We start from the raw sequence: 17,617 nt of genomic DNA, 5'->3' as shown, positions 1-17,617 counted from the left end.
AAAAGGGGTTTTATAACCTTAAAGTTTTGGAATTGTTTTTTACTGATTAAAATTTGGACAACCTGTGTGATCAAGAAGTTGCCCATGGATCCAAGCCACACGTGTACAAATTCAGTGTGCAGAATTTTTCTGAACTTACCCTTCCCCCATTTTACTCCATAAAATGCAGAGAGCCTAAGAGACTACCCACAGAGCCTAAGTTTGGCCTTTCCTTTTATCACAGTGGTGTCAGAGGAGTGCAGCGCTGACAGTGTAAATGGTGGCAGATAAGGTACTTCTGTGCTGAGGATGGAAGATGTCAGGAGACTACAGGAGAACGCAGAGTTAAGTATAGATAGCAGTAACTCTGTCAGTGGAGAAAGACAGTCAGCAGTATTTTTCATTCATATCTTCAAATACCCACTTCTTGTGAGTTTTAAGAAAAGCTGGGGAGAAGAGATGAAAACCAACCAGACTGTGAAGGAGAAAGGAAAGTTAGAACTGTCTTCTCCAGGGCAGTTCTGGCATCTGATGTAGATAAACAAATCCAACTGTGGGATTCATCTCACCCACCTTAAATCACTCAGTACGCCTTCATACACAACAAAAAGAAAAAAGGCACATCCCTTCTATTTTCAGTATCAAGATATGTCAATTAAGTCAGAGAAGCAGTGCCCTGCAAGTGGCTACTTTTCTCCATCACCTATGTACAGAGCTTAAACAACTAACTTCGATATGGATGTGCATACTAGAGGTATCTAAAATTACAGTGAACTCCCCTCTGCAGTTCATTTCTAAAGAGATCTTAGTAACTCATATCACAGACATGTCTCAAAACTCTCCATATGCAAGAAACCCTTGAAGGTTTGCATTAGCTAGAGTAGGGAACAGGTTCTTCAGAGAGAGCACCTCATTTTGTCCTAACACCCTCATTTGCAGCTGCGCAAGGAAAAATGCGTTACCATATTACTAAAGGCTGCAAAATGCATGATATAGCAGGCATTCACCTTCTGCCCTGTTGCAAACTGTCTGCCTTTAATGAGGTTTCCCCAGTTGTCATCGTGCGAGACCAAGAAGAAACACCCATGAAGCACTTCCTACTTTCAGTCCTAATCAATATCCTTTCATTATTGTAAGTACAACAGGCTGAAAATTATTCCAGGAAACCACTTAGAACCATAAAGGCCATCTCATTAAAAGAAAATTAAAACCCAACAAGCACCCCACAACCCATGAGTGAGGTAAACATGTGATGAGCTATTTTTCCATCCTGAACTGCAGTCTATTTAAAAGGGCACAAGCACAGGCAGCTTCTTGCTATCACAGCTACACATGATACGAGAGTCTGAAATCAAGCCAAAATGGACATTATATACCAAGATGCTCCCTTCCACTAACTACAAATTGAGTAACAAAGTCCTTTTCTCCTACAGAGAAAAATCTGCAGCCAGCATAAGGTGTCAGAGATCAACAGGTGCCAACAAACCTGCTGATTCATAGCAGCTGTTCATGCAGGAGGTTCAGGTAGGTAACAGCAGAAAGCCATACAAGAAGCCTCATTTGACTAGGCACTTATTAGACAAAACCCATTTTCAGTCCAAGGAAGATCTGCAAAAGCTCTCTACCTCCATCTTCTATCTAATATAAAAAAATACTTTGGCTTGCAAAAAAGAAAAATCATTCACTGCCACCTCCCCCATCCCAGAAAAAAAATATTCTTTTTTTTTTTAATTTTAATTTTAATTAAAAAAAAAATGTTTAGACACAGGAACAGAAGTTCCGGATAGCTGGGCTTGGCGTTTGGATTTTTTGGGGCTTTCATTCCTCTAGAAACATGGCTGCTGGCTTCTTTCTTTCTGCTTTGTGCTGTTTTCCTGAAGTTAATTTTGGTAGTGTGAATGGTGTTTTTAACTGCTTAACTGTGCCAATTGGCTTGTTACAGTTTTTAAAATGTTATGGTATTGTAGCAGCTTTGAGAAAACAAAAATCATCATGAATTCTCTTACACCTAGTTTGTAAAATGATCCCTAATTGAAAAAGCGTGCAGTGCTTGTTTTCTTTCACCTAAAACCCACCAATACCTGAAGTGTATTTGAAATAAGAGTCAATACACTATCAGTCAATTCTACATTATTTTTAAAATCATAAATCTGCTTATATCATCTCCTTATCTCAGCGTTGCAAGTAGTAAGCTATACCAACAAAACTTAATTAATGGCAACTGCACACTTCCATTTGCACCAAATGGAAGTGGTAGAACAAAAAAAAAAAAAAAACAAACAAAAAAACACCACAAAACTGTGAGTAATTTGATTCCAGCAACCCCCCCGACATGTTAGGAAAACAGAGCAGTGTAAGAACCTTCTGACATAACAGGCACTATTTGTTCAGCTGGAACCAAAAAGGCTGCATGCACAACTGAGATATGAACTCAGTACGTGAGCCCTGAACTTTTACAGGACACAGGAGAACGTTCTACCTATAAATGCTAATGAAACAGAATGAAATGTGAAGTTCTACTCTCATTATTAAAGGTGTACTTTTAAATCCTTCTTTTTTTCCCTTTAAAAATGAAATGAAATTAAAATGTAATGATTCAGCATGTAGGATTTGTAAGGGTATTTTCCCCCTATTCTTCGAATAGTAGAAGATTAGAACACACTAAAAGAGCAAGACGTAACTATCCTGTGCTATACAGGCAAAATACAGCTGAAGGGAAGCAGCAAAACAGTGGCAGGGAAGCACACGACCACAGACTCATATATCCATAAATACACAGATCATAACTTCCTCATTCCCAGCAAGAACAGGATTTCTGTTTTAATACATATACCAGACTCAGAGGCTGCTGAAAAAAAATCCAATAGAATGGAAACGTTTACAAAAATTCAGTACACTAGATTCATCTAAATTGCTGAATTGACTTTCAAGATGGGTCTTTTAGAAGACACATCATTAAGCATTAGAATTTATACTTATTTTTCATGTGACCATCCTGAAATTCAAGGAAACTCACTGCTAATATTCAGCTTCGTTTGTTCTTTATGATACATTGTTTCAACTGTCCTTTTCTGTCTCATTAGGCTTAAAACAAGAAGACCAGTCACCTTCAAGAGAGGTACAAGAAAAGAAAATTCTTACCAAACACCTGAACATTAAAGTTAACACTTGCAGCAATCAAGACCTTCATATAATGGAAAGTTTCAAGAAGGCAATTTGTGATAGTTGTTCAAGGTTAGAAACTTTTTTCCTGAGCAAAAGATGGTCAGAATTCATGACAATCACCAGGACAGGTTTTATCACTTGAACATTAGAGAGTATAAAGTGACAGAGTACTCTGGTCTGCCCTAAGTCATCACATAAAGCTGTAAAAATACAAGAATCCTTTCTCCAACCACAGTGCTGTGGCTCATGCTATAAAAATAGAGCAGGCATGCAATTTCCTTCCCCGCCCCCCCAATAAAGCTACAGGGCAATTTTCCAGAAGAATGAATTTGGAATCTTATTACAAAGACTTCCAATTAAAAATCACCAATTAAAGGAAGATGGCCTCAAGCACTAAGTCTCTAAAACTGCATGTCAGAGAATTGTGTCAGCGCTAATGAAAGCAATTAGTAACTGAAGTTTTTAGACTACTATTTCTGTGTACAAAAATATTGTCACCAAGTTTCTGTGGCACCTACCTTAAATCACAGAAGCAGTACACTACTTTACTGACATTCTGAAGTCAGGCTTTATTGGGATAATTAATTGTTTGTGGGTACTACTACTAGTGGACAATGAACATTATTCTGTGACCAAAAAAAACCCCAAGGCCAAGTTACACTAATCAGAATGACTAACAGAAATAAAAATCTAAGCAGGTTGGTACAAATATGAAGAAAAAAGGAGCTTCAGGATAAGAATCTCACAATTTGCCAACCTTAGGGGACAGCTTTCTAAATCAAGATCGAGGTCATCAAGCTGCGCTGGCTGTGCAGCCATTTTAATACGGTCAAGGGTTTAGGTGTGAAGTTGCACACATCCTCAGATTCGGTTCAAGCTGATGTCACGTTGGCACAAGAAAGCATTTCACAACAGCTCAACATGCAACCCAAACACATGTAGTAGCATTAGCAAGTGAGTTTCTAAAGAAAACCTACGAGGTATGGACAGCTGAGATTCAGAAGTGAGATGGCGTACTTATCAGAACTGCCGCAGAAACTTGTACTTTACTATTTGCCAAAAGTCAGGTTTTCTTAACAAAAAGAAACTTGAGTCTAGAGGCATGACATATTTAGACAGTTCTACCCCATTCCATAAAAAATGGAAAAGTATATCTCTATTTTTAACTACTTCTTTTTAAAAATGTTCATCATACTCATTTTGTACTTGCTTTCCTCATTCTGCGCTTACTAATAAATTTAACTGAGTTAAAACAGAAAATCAGGCCAGACAGAGAGACTGGTAGTAGAACCAGCCACTACTGGTCCTACTACTGTAACTAACAATTTCAAGCCACACTCATGTTAATATGGACAGAAATTAATTTTCTTTCAAGTAAACAGATACTAGGTTTTCATTTTTAGGTTTTTTAAACATGAAATAGCTGCCGTATCCAGCCCCTTGGACTGCTATTATTTACAGCAGCAGCTTTGCAAGCACTGTCAGCATGGGAGCAGAGTCTTCTCTCTGCTCTCGACCCAAAAATGTGAGACTTGTTTAGCTAAGGCGGGAAAACACATTAACAAGATGATAAAAGGGTGGCAGTGCTACTACCCTATATCATGGTAATTCCTTTGAGGATGAAAAGAAAACCAGCTTCTTGAAAAGTCAAGCCAACGTCCATGATGAACATTAAGTTCACTTCAACTATTTACAACTAGGAGAACTGTATCAAACATTTATTAAAACAATAAATCTCTATTTTGTTTTCTGGTTATTGTAATTACAACACCAAAAGAGTTGTTCAAAAGTTTGGATCTATTTCCTCAAGGTGGATAACTGATATTCTCCAGTGAACTCAGCAGAATCAATTTCTGTCCCTGTGAGTACAAGTTCATATTTAGGCAGTCAAAACCATAGAGAGATGGGCATATGCTGAATCTCTATAATCGAGCGTTGTTAATACTTACATCTTCAAAGACTGACAATATGGTTAACAATGTATCTAAGGTTTGTATGAAATGGAATTTGCAAAATTGTTAGGAAGAAGATCTAACTATAAAGCTAATTCCACTGGAATTGATACATATCATGAAATTACCTACTGCTTTTCAGAAAAGCAGTGTCTAAAAAGCAGTTAATTACACCCTGTCACTTCACAGCCAGAGCACATTTTACAGAGTTGCTTACATTTCCCTCATTTAAGAAACTAGTAAAGCACATGAAATTTTGCTACTATAAGCCGATTTTGAGGAAAATCTTTCACTTACTGAAGCAAATCCATAGCATGCACCTCTTTAAAATAAAATAACCATCATCAATACAGAAAGCAACGTTTAATGGAGATAGGCATTTTAAAAATTTAATTAGTTTTCTTACTCTTATTTGTAGACTTTATGTGGATATTATTTCATACTACTAACATGAAAAAAATATTACTGAACACAAAAAAGGATATCATTCCAAAACCAGAAGAACCATGTCACGTACATCCAGAATTTCGTTGCCAAGTATATTCCAAGAGGCAGCGCACTGTGCATGGAGTGATCAAAGAATGACCTGTAAAGTAGAAGCAATGTCACCCGTTAAGTTTTGACTTATAAAATGTAAATCCTGAGCTACTCCTTCTGAAAACACTTCCCGTTAAAATACGTACTACATGGGATATTGCAAAATACACCATAAAAACATTCTCCTCACTTTACTGTCAAAGGTCATGAGAATTCTCATTTTCAGCCTGTCCAGATAAAGGATCATGTCTGAAAGCTACTTAATTAAAACTACAGATTTACTTTAGAAGTGAATTTCTAGCTAGAACTGGACAAGAAAGGTCGAATGAGTAAATATTCATGCTAAAACTACACCGTGAAAGCAGTTAGAAACCTGTGAGATATCTGGCCTACATGGACAGCGGTTCCAAACTCCACTTATGACAGTGATAAAGATATTTTGGAAATACATACAATGAAAATCACACGTTAGAATTACTTCAGTAAGAAAAAGCCTTAAGAGCCCTTGGTGTTATCAGCCTACATACTTGAAATACTTCAGGTTCTTGAATCTTTTGCTTCCGTTACAGCTGCTAATAAAAGTTGGAAAAAAACCCCCAGAATCATTTGCTATATCACTAATTTCCCAAGTTCTTAAGACAGAATGCTGATACTTTAATTAAAGAAATATTAAGCCATCAGAATTATTTTCACCTTCTTATATTCTTATATTTCAAAGACTATTCTGAATAAAGCCGAATATAATTGATACAAACCAGAGGAGTGACTAGGTTGCTCCGTATTCAAGAAAAAATTGGTAAGCATATATAAAGTCACACTCTCATCTGCTAAAATCCTTGAAATAAAACTTCTTCCATCATCTGCCTAAGCATCCTTACACTGATGCATTTTGCTTTTTGTGCTGGTGGTGCCCTTGGGGCTGCCAGAGAAATGCGTGCACCGTGTATTTTCCATTTCCCTCCCTTACTCCCTTGCAGTAACTGTCTCTTCGCCAAGGACGCTTCTCAGGTCCTTTGAGAAAATGCTCTGTGGAAGATGAGCTCAGGTGGTAAGAAGCAAATATACATTTGGACACACAGTAGTTACTCAGCCGTAATCTGTCTTTCAGTGATCTCCGTGCATTTCTTGATGTGTGAAAGGAGTAGGGAGGAAAGCTAAGCAGGTTAGCTACAATTGAATGGGGAAAGGAAATACTACTACAATTACAAAAGTTTCATTGAAACCTGGGCTTTGTGAAAAACACTTCAAAAAGTATTTATACTAAAGATTAAGCAAAGGATAAGAGAAAGCAAAAATGTTAATCCTGACTATGTGTCATGTAGGTCAAAAACATAAAACTTGACAAAACCTAGCTCTTGAAAAATTTGAAGAAATCTTGCCCTTGCGTCTTGCAGGAGGCTTGATAGAGGATCTGTACTGCCAAAAAAGTATTTTTGGGAGGAGGACAGCAAATTGCACAGCTTCAGAGATGACAAAAAGACTGAAGCAAAAGTTAGATGACCTCCCATCTCCCTCCTGGTCTACTAAGTTCAGTAAAACTCTCTGAACTTGGTTTAAGGAACAGATATATTTTCTTTTCCTCTTTAATCAGAAAGGAAGAGAAGCAAGCGGTTCTAGTAAACATGACATCCAATGCCAGAAAAGCAGACAGCTCCCAAGTATGAAGCTATAAGTTCTTCTACAGATGCCACACATGGCAACAAAGAGCAAAGGATAGATAAAGTAATCTACAGACCTTGAACCTCCATTGGAACATGCCTGCAGGTGTATGTGTGTGCACCTGTCTATGAGGTGCATTTACCGATATCTGAAGTAATACAAACACAGCTAAAATTCTTTATGATCAGGTAACAAATTAAAAACATCATTAAAAAAAGCAGCCTTTTTCCTTAGTCACCCCTTCCCACAACACAAGCTACATAATCTGACTTAATTTCTCCCTATAAATCTCTTCAGATGCATTCGGGTACTTGAATTGTAAAGAAAAAATGTTTTAGTAGCACACTTGCACACATCTTTTTTCTATTCCTTTCTAATTATTTTCCCCTTGACTGCTTTCTCCAACATTCATGCTGATAACTCTTTGTAGACAGACATTCAGCACCCTCCTCTGGATAATGACTGAATTTCTGTTCTGCTGTTAGCTTCTGTTAGCTCAGTAGCATTCACCCAAGGTAATTCCATGGCTATTTGCAAGATAACAGAGCATTACAAGAGCTAAAGTCATACAGGATACTTCCAGAAATATCAATAAAAGAATTTCAACACAAAATTAAGGTTACATGCCAAAAAAAAGCCCACAAAAACCAGAAATTTAAGATTATTTATCCAATAAAGATGCCTGCAAAAGACTTCTTGTGTGCACAATAAACAGACAGTGTCGTGGTAAAACACTTACTTTGAAAGAAACTGCACCATAGCCCAAACGCCACCATACATCAGCCCTTTAATGAGCCAAGAATCAATGTCTAGGTCTGCTATAAACCCAACCAGCCAAATAACTAGAAAAGGAGTTCCCAGCATCACCTTCTGACGGAATTCCTATACAGAAACAAATATCAGTAAGTAACTATTTTCAGGAACAGATTGTATCATCATAAATAATAATAAACAGGACAGTCACAAACAAATAAATTTTCAGGAGGCTTGGCACAGGGGGAAGAAACTTCTTAAGTTTTACTCATTTCCTATAATTGCGTATCTGCAATGAATGTGCGAGGAAAAAAATTCCTAATTTTTATAACAAATCAATAATTTTATTGGTTATTTTAGAAGAACTGTCTTCTAGAGAATTTGCTGCAAATCCAGAGTAAAGTCAACAGTAGCTCTTTTTTAAGAATCTGTCAAAGTGTATAAACTACTACACAGCACATGGTAATAATCTCAGTGAACTTCAGAGACTGCAGTTCCGTAAGTAGTAGATAAAGTCATACCGAAGCATCAGTGAAGAAAGATAGGACCTTTTTGTCTTACACTGTGTGAGTACAATTACTGCTGAAGGCACTGGACATATTCAAAGCACAGTCACTCTGCACACATACACACAACTCGATGCACAAATCAGAAGTCAGTAATCACTGCATTGTACTACCACAGGGTTAAAGCACAGGCTGTAGCCAGAGCTTTAATCACCAAGACTCAATGTATCTTTCAATCAAGAAGTTGTTACTCATGGACAGCAATACTTAATATCCAGCATGACACACTGCCTGCTAAGAAAATATCAACTCTGTACAGAGTTATCAAACTCTAGGCAGGTAGACAGTCCTTCATGCTAGAGCAATATGTTACCCTTTATCCCTTCATTTCTTGCCTCCTCCTATCCGCAGTGTTAAATAATAATCTGAGGAGAAAAAGGCCTCCACATTAGAGATTCATGTATTACATTATACTGCCAAAATTGGCTGCTGCTTTCATTCAACACAAAACGCTACATAATTAGAGAGGAGATCAGATTTCAGGCTAAAACACTTCCTTGCTTAGATAGCTGAAAGTTAGCTTTGTGAAAGCCTCGGCCATCTCCGACAACAGCAGACCACTTGGTGCCTTCATAACACTTACTTGGCACAAAAACTAAAGGCAACCGTGTGGAGGCTTAGGGGTTTGTTTCCTCCCTGAATAAAGCTTTGTTTTTCTTTTTGATTCTGCAACTACCTTTGTCCTAACAAAAAGATGCTTCCTAAAACTGAAATGTGGGGAAACCAGAGTACTGAGCTGCCTACCTTAAACAAACACACACCCCTCCAAACCAAAAGCAGCAGTTAGCACTGATTTACACACGTGTTACCCTACTTCTTACCTTATCAGCTTTTAGTTTTCTCAGAAAGGATGGACTGTCGTATCCCTTTGCCTGTCTTGCTTCCTGTAGGTGATTGATCATCCAAACGTTCTTCCTCTGTTTTGCTAGATCAAGTGGTGATTCTCCCTGCCAGGAGTACAGAAGTGGGAAACATCCAATTTAAAAATAAAATGCATTCAGAGCACTTTTGAAACAGAAGACTGGCAGGTTCAAATAAAAAAATACATTTTAAATCCGTTTAAGCTACATTCTGGCATGCTTTCTGCTCTGCAGCTTCCTTGACACCAAACATCATTCATTCTTTTTGGTCTTTTGCACTCTCTCATACCTATGCAGGCGTGGACAAGCAGCATATTAAATGTGTGATCCTGACAATGTGTATGTCCTGACAAAGCAACAATTGTTGCCTCTGGCATAGCACATCTATGTTTCACTGTTGTACACACAGTCTACTAGTCTGTAAATGAAAGACTGCGCTTCCCCCTCAGCTATTGACAGGCAGCAGAAATCAAGCAAAGAATAAGAACTCGAGACCCACTGGATCATGGAAACTCTCCTGGTCTAAAGCCTGACTTCTCTGTTAAGTCTCTGCCTTTTTGGCAGAGTGAAGTTACTAGTACGGAATATTTCTATAAGGAATTTTGTTCCACAAGCTTAATGCTCTTATATACATCTCTGTTACTGAAGTCCTAGGAAGAAAACAGCAAAGAATAAACTGACTGCTCATACCCAACTTATTCCAAAACTCTAACCTTTCATGCTTAGCTTGTGCTTCACATAACTTCGGTCCATGCTTTTTTCAGAGAGGACTGACAGACAAAGCAAAAAGAGACAGAGAGAGAGACACAGGGGCCAAAGGTGCCTACCAAACTGATTTGATTTTATTGTTTTTCAAACATTTAGGAAGAGAGCTAAATGAAAGTTATTGACTGGATCTAAAAATATAGAGGAGGCAAGAGACAACCAATTGCAGGTACCTCCAGCTTCAGTTTTGCATTTGACTCTTCCTCTCTTCTACTGGAGTTAACTCCCCTCCTAAACAAACCATTCATGGAGGCTTGAAAAATGGCTGAATCCTCCATCGCTCGGCCCCCTCCTAAAAAAAAAGTGAGACAGGTACCAGAAACTGAAATTACCCAGGAAGGGCAATAATTACTATAGACAGAAGAGATTTCAAAGATTTAAAAGTACAGTCAGCTACCTATATCCCATAGAAAGACAATGGGAATTGAGTACTTAACTGCCATTTTTGCCTTTGAAATCTTGCTCCAGATATCTAAAAGGAGAGTAAATAGCACAAACTACAGATTATGAGGTGAAGTTTTTTGCTACTCAACAGGATCTTGCACTCCTTCTGTGTGAGAACTTTAACTAGCAAAATCAGTTAAAAAAAGAATAACAACCTTTTGACTTAACTTGGCTTCAAAGTTACTTAGCCAGATGTTTAAGAAACAGACTAAGTTAACTTCATCCTCAACAGAAACGCCTGAAATCCAACTACGGCACCTGCTTCATCACAAATTCCATAGCAACTTGAATTGCTAATATCTGGAAAACTCCAGAGATGCTGCTGTTTTAATAACACCTTATATATCCAGATTGTAAAGATTACCTGTGGACAAGCAATCCCCTCTGGGAGTTGATCTCCCAAGTAAATCCTGAAGTCCTGGAGTCCAGCTGAGCATCCCTTCCACTAGAGGGCCATGGGACACCTAGGAACTGCCTAGATAAAAAGATTGAGGGAGCTTTAAAGAAGTCTTTGACTACGCTTCTCATCATCTGGCCATTTTAACATTTTCCTTGTATTCATAGGGGTGAGGGATGGCTGACTTGCTAAGAAAGCAAAAAAAAAAAAATCGGGCAACTTCATCTAGTAACACATTTAGTTTGCCAGCACACAATATGGCTTCAATAGTGTATTTTTAAAGTGTTTAGGTAGAAAGAATAATCTGAAGGGTCATTACCATAGGGAACTTTACATGTAGACTTCCACAGACAAGCCTACAGATACACAGCATAATCAAGAAACTACAGCTAAAGTCCACTCAGTGATTCATTGACAGATTTAAATTAAAAAAAAAAAAAAAAATCATCCTTAAATAGAAGCTCTTTTAGGTCTGTATTACTCTCTAGTGAAAAAGGAGCATCTGCTTACATGTAAGTAAATTTACAGGTTTCCCCCTGACTCTCAGAGATAAGCTGACTCCCTGTGAAATCCTGTCCTCATCTACCCAATCTGTCTACTGGTGTGGCAAGAAAATTTCCTTAACAAAAAAAATCAACCAAGCAAAAAAAGCCACTCTGCTTTGATACTGAAAAGCAGCTTCCAACTCCAACTGCAATCCAGTTCTCAGAAAAGGAAAATAAAGTATCTTACTACCAAAAGAAATTATTTACTTGTACAGCATAATATAAAATGAATAAATAACACCAACAGGACAAACCCACTGCTTGTATGAAGCTTTATTCTAGAATAAGAATGTTATTATAGTTCATATACTTCTCAAACTGTCAAGCAAAGTAAAAAGAGCACCTTCCTGAGATGACTGGTTCCAATTTGTTTCTGAATGTCGGTGGCCAGCAGCATGCGCCTTTCTAACGCAGCCTGCCTAGAGCTGATAACCACAAGGTCAAAGCTCACACCTAGTATTTCAGCCACTTCATAATTTGAAAATGATGAACAGCTTTCAGTCAACATATTTTTTTAACCTCAGCTGTCTTAACACCATTCTTGCTCAATTCTGTGGGCTGTCTGAGAAAAGGACTAGACAGTGCTGCGGGAATCTGGAATTGACTGCATCAGAAAGGAGCCTTTCATGATTCCTTTTATTTCTAGGGCAACATGAGCCAGACACTCAACAAGCGGGTTTTGGCTCAAAGAAAACTTTTCTTCTGAACAGGCAAAGGAGAAGCACAAAACTGAGTTGCTATATACCTATAAAAGAAACCAAATTCTTATGTTTCCTGTATGTTTACTACCACCCAAATTAGCACGTGTTACACAACCACTGGCAGGATGGCAAAACTGTCACTGCTAGAATGATTCTGATCCTCTGAAGGCCCTAGTAACCTGCGAAGGTGTGTAAGAAACCTAGACTCTGCAGAAGGCAGGCGGTGCTTAACGAAACCAGGCCCATGTCTTCTGGCATGACTAGAAAGATATCATGATCCAGCAGGTTCAAAACCCTATTTTTCTACTGACTGCTGCTGTCTGTCAATAAAGGAGAGACCATGAACTGCTTCACCCTATCAGATACTTTTTCATTGGGCCAAGCATATGAGTTTTTATTACGGATTTCTTAAGAGTCCAGAAATGTAGGTAAGGTGATGACTTTAAAACTCTAATCATGCTAATCAGTCTGCCAAGGGAAGCAAAGTATGACACTGATTTTTTATTTTTTTCTCCCCACAAAATTACCTTAATTTTTTCCTATTAGGTGGCACAGGAAAAAAACTTTTCAATCGCTTACAAGAAGTGAGCCTAGAAGCATAATTCATCCACACGATTGACCTTACAGACCAGGAATTGTTATTATATATTCATATCAGTACATGCAGGAGGCTAGTTGATTTGTTTTAAACGTGAAAAGCCATGTGACTTTTCTGAGACTTCATTCACGATCAACAGTATTTCTGATAATCTAAAATAGGAACTAGAAAGCAATTAGCAAAGTTTGACTGCACACTTAAGACTGTTACATGCTGTTTAAGATGACAGATGTGTGTATATACATAGATATATATTTTAGCATATTTCTATCACTTGTGACCAAACAATATAAGCTCTGGCCATCTTGATCAGTAGGGAAAATGGTGAAAGGCCAAATAAATGTAATTAAGTATTTAATATTTTATAAATGTAGATTTAAAGCAGTATTTTCCAGTGTAACCACTCCAACTGTAACACTCATTAAGTGAAAAATACAAAACATTTGAAGAGAAATTGAAAGGAGAATTATTTTTCTAGAAGTTAATTCTTCTCCAACACCTATGAAACAGCTTGGGTAGTAAAGTGCATCTAATTTGATATACAGAATAGTCTGGAGGCAATGGACAAAACCACATTCAATTGGCGCACCTTCCACTGCTGGAGAAGCTCTTATAGCCTCCAAGTCTATGGCATAAATTCTAAGAACTGCTTGGCTGGTCTAACATGCAAGGCACAGGCTCTGTTAGTGCTGAATCTAGCTTCATCGTTAAGAGGTTCTTGTAGAATAATCAGGCAACTTAAATTTCTGATGCAAAAAAAGAGCCCATTTTCTTATTCTGTTCCTAAAGGTGTTTTTAGGCTTCCAAATTCCTTACTGCCACTGGAAGATACACTAAAGCATTTGTCATCTGTCTGGAAGAGGAGAGATGTCTCACATCTCACTCCAACAAACAAGACAGTCACCCAAGAACTTCACTAGAAGACATTCGGTCAGATTTCCACATTTGCACCCAAATGCATGGGTCTTCATGCACGCAGTCTAACTGCATACCCCACTCCCATATATTTGCACATAACCATCAGTAAATTATTTACATGAGTACTTTTGAAGGTGCAGGTGTAGTGGTTGTGCATCATGTTAGGAAAAGCTTATTCCCAAATTAAACTTTAGTGGCATGGCTTTTGCTCCATCTTCATCATCCCACCATACCCACAATAACAATCTGTTCTTGACATTTATCATGGGCTTTGATAGTTTTATCTCAAACCACTTACAACAAAAACAGACCAAGTGTTTACCTTTATATTTTGAGCATCAACATTAGCTCCAGCTTCTAAGAGAAGACTAATGACTGTAGTATTTCCTGCTAGCACAGCCCAGTGCAATGCTGTATTTTTGTGGTATTTGTCTCCAAGATTAACTGAAACATTAAAGGTAAGTAGTAATCGGGTTGGATCCACACTAGAAGAGAAAATTCTTGTTAGATCTACAGATGATAAATACTCACATGAGTTCAGTTTCTATAAAGAACATTGATCAGGTACACTATGTTAATAGCAAAGTGCATTTTTTGCTGATCATTACGAATGGCTCAAATCCCCTTCCCATCAAACATCAACCACAACTATGTTGACTTTTAAAGAAGCTCAGTAAGACAGCGCGTTCTGTTGTAACCCATTTGTTACATAATTCTGTTCTCACGTTTACCAAAACCTAGCAGTATTAGAAGATTTATAGAAGCGCACACAGAATTATACATTTGGCAGATAACAATGAATGTTATATGCTATATTTCCATTTCAAATATGTTATATTTCCACGTCATATTCCAAAAAATGAAAATAAAATAGGATGATAATGTTGGTAATGGTAGGTACTCATAAAAGGTAGCCTATGTTTATCTCAAAAATCAATGGAGATATGCCCTTCCGAGCATGAATTTAATTCAGACAAATTAGCTCTTTGCAGAAGTGTTATTTGACACCAACTTTTCCCAACCATCTCCATAGGAAAATTTACTTTGTAAATTAAAAGTTCATATTGCCGAGTACCTCTGCACAATATCCTCTCTCTTTAATTGGTCATTGTACTGGTTTGAGTTGGTGTCCAGTTAATCATCATAGTAGCTCCAATGATGCCATGTTTGGATTTGTGACCAAAATGGTGCTGATAACACACCCACATTTTTAGGTGTTGCTGAGCAGTGCTTACACAGCATCAAGGCCTTTTTTGATTCTCATGCTGCCCCACCAGCGAGTAGGCTGGGGGTGCACAAGAGGCTGGGAAGGGACACAGCTGGGACAACTGACCCCAGCTGACCAGAAGGAAACTGCAGACCATATGATGATGTTCTCAGCAATAAAAGCTAGGGGAAGGAGGAGGAAGGGGGATGTTCGGAGTTACGGCATCTGCTTTCCCAAGTAACGTATGATGGAACCCTGCTCTCCTGGAGATGGCTGAACACCTGCCTGCTGATGGGAAGTGGTGAATGAATCCCTTACTTCGGTTTGCTTGCATGTGCATGCATAAATGAAGAAAGATACAGTGGCAATTATGGAAAGAACACTGACTAGTTAAGAAAAAAAACTTTCCAAAAATCAAAACCAGTCACTACCATACGCCACTTCGTTAACATCAAGAGCTAGTCAAAACTGCGGTGAGACATTACCTATGTGTTCTGTAAGCTGCCCACATCAAAGGTGTCATTCCATTTTGATCCATCATATCTACATCCTAAAAAAGGAAAAGAAAAGAAAAAGCTGGTGATTAAGTAAGCATGCTCATGATCCAGGAGATTTGCAATGAGAAGCAATATTTTAAGACTGAGTTGGAGAAAAACTGGCAAGCTTTTAGTAAATAAAATAGTATTTTAAAAAAATGGAAACAGGCATTTAACACCACCATCACAAAAATATAACCATTCCAATCTATTTTGGAAACTAAGGGACAGTCATACTGTGTAAGACTAGTCATTTCTATCTTACTATTAATCTTCAACATAGAAGAGATACATAGATGTTGTCCTGTTGCACTCAAAAGCAGGAGAAAACTAAAATAATGCACAAATATTTGATGAAATACTTGATCAATTAACATAAATAACATGGCCTGAATCCTACATCCTACTGAATGATCTATTTTTCCACTTGCAAAGCAATTTCCCTTAGTTCACTAAGTTCCAAAGGTATTTACGAATCTGGATGTCAAGTTAATGGTTGTCAGAAAATCTTTAAGTTTAAACAAAAGCCATTAATAAAAGCAACATACCCAGAAATAAAACTGATCTATAATCAAGTGGTGACTAAACTGATGGCTAAAAACAAAAGAAAAAAAAACATTATTACATTTAAGAGAACATAGCCACAGAATGACAAAACAGCATGATCCAGGCAATTGTCTTAGCTCCATCAGAAAAGATCCCATACCTACTGCATTTTTTCCTGTTATAGATTCCTGCCTCAGTAACATGGAAGTTGCTAATTCCTAAATACATTGTGGCAGATTAGACTCTCTAACACATTAGGGAAAGTTCCACAGACTACTACTAACAAAATTACTCTCAGCTAATTTAATGCAAGACCTGAACGATTTTCCTGAGAAGCAATAGTGCTATGTCAGTAATTCCTATGCTACTCCCCTCAACCCTTACAATGAAAATTAGGTTGAAACTGTTTCAGTAAAGTGTTTTGCTACACAAACTTCTGAGCGAAACCCAGAAAGTGGATGATGTTACTTTCTATCACCCCCAGAACCTTCTTCTCCACTCCAGTAGTCTGCCAAATGCAAAGCACCCTCCGATGCCCACTCACAGCGCTGCTAGCCCGATCCAGGCAGAAGTTTTCCAGAAAATCCAACTTATTTCTTCCAAATAATTGCTTTTAAAACGTCCCTAGCCTGCAGACAATTTTACATTTCTGAGTTTTTACTCTGTTGCTTAATTTAAAAGAATCAGAAATTTAAAAAACAGTTGATGGAAAGAGAACCTTTATCCTACTGTATGTTCAAAGAAGAGTTACATGCACTGGGGCCAGATCCAGGCCTGTTTGCCCACAGTACTTGTGTGCATCAGATCCTCTTGAGCCTACTAGGACTGTGCAACCACTGGCGCTCCCTTCAACCTCCTGTTGTTGACACTGTCAAGGAATTTAGAACTGCAGCCCAACCTCAAGTTCATGCATCCCTGGGAAGCATGACTTTGATCCACAGGTCACACCATGTGAACGACATATTTTGAAGATTGTACAAATTACTGTAATGTGAACAATCACTCTTTCATCTTTGGATTTCATATGGAAAAGCAATTTTTCGTGACAGCAGACACCGGATTGCTTCCATGCCAGCGAAACGATTCGCTCAGTGATTCCACCTGACAAATCAAAACTACACTCCACACACAAAACAAAAGACAGCTTTGGAAAAAGAAAAAAAAAAAAAAAAAAAAAACCCCAGCCATAAGCTCTAGACTATTCCCTGCACATAAATTACCTAGGCAGGCTACAGCTATTACTCATATTCAGCTACGACATGGGCTGAGGCAGATCCCTTTTCAAAGGAACTTTAACAAGAGGCAAAGCAACAAAGACTGACCTGTGTACCGTTGTACAGACGAAACAAGATGACATAGTTGTGGATAGCAGAGGCATACCCTAACGAACCTCTCATCAAAAACTCATGGCTATTTTGCAGATCATTACCACGCAACAAGTGGGAGACCTCAGAAAGTCTCAGAAAGTGCACCCTCAGCAAGTCTGCCG

General features: G+C 38.1%; 1 protein-coding gene across 1 annotated transcript in view; it reads right to left on the bottom strand.

Annotated features, from left to right (window-relative positions):
• ZDHHC17 (zinc finger, DHHC-type containing 17) overlaps nt 1-15,592 on the bottom strand; it is a 34,906-nt gene extending 19,314 nt beyond the window's left edge. The window contains exons 1-5 of the mRNA XM_010150995.1: nt 15,532-15,592; nt 14,162-14,324; nt 9,433-9,558; nt 8,032-8,174; nt 5,582-5,682 (exon numbers count right to left, since the gene is read on the bottom strand). Of these exons, the coding sequence (XP_010149297.1) occupies nt 5,582-5,682; nt 8,032-8,174; nt 9,433-9,558; nt 14,162-14,324; nt 15,532-15,587 (589 nt within the window). The 5' untranslated portion in view covers nt 15,588-15,592. The remainder of the gene's footprint in view (nt 1-5,581; nt 5,683-8,031; nt 8,175-9,432; nt 9,559-14,161; nt 14,325-15,531) is intronic.
• Between the last annotated feature and the right edge of the window lie 2,025 nt (nt 15,593-17,617).

Source organism: Eurypyga helias, unplaced genomic scaffold (genome assembly GCF_000690775.1).
Source record: "Eurypyga helias isolate BGI_N326 unplaced genomic scaffold, ASM69077v1 scaffold12584, whole genome shotgun sequence".
NCBI lineage: Eukaryota > Metazoa > Chordata > Aves > Eurypygiformes > Eurypygidae > Eurypyga > Eurypyga helias.
The sequence above is the reverse complement of the archived record's forward strand: the minus strand, read 5'-3'. Positions and strand labels throughout refer to the sequence as shown.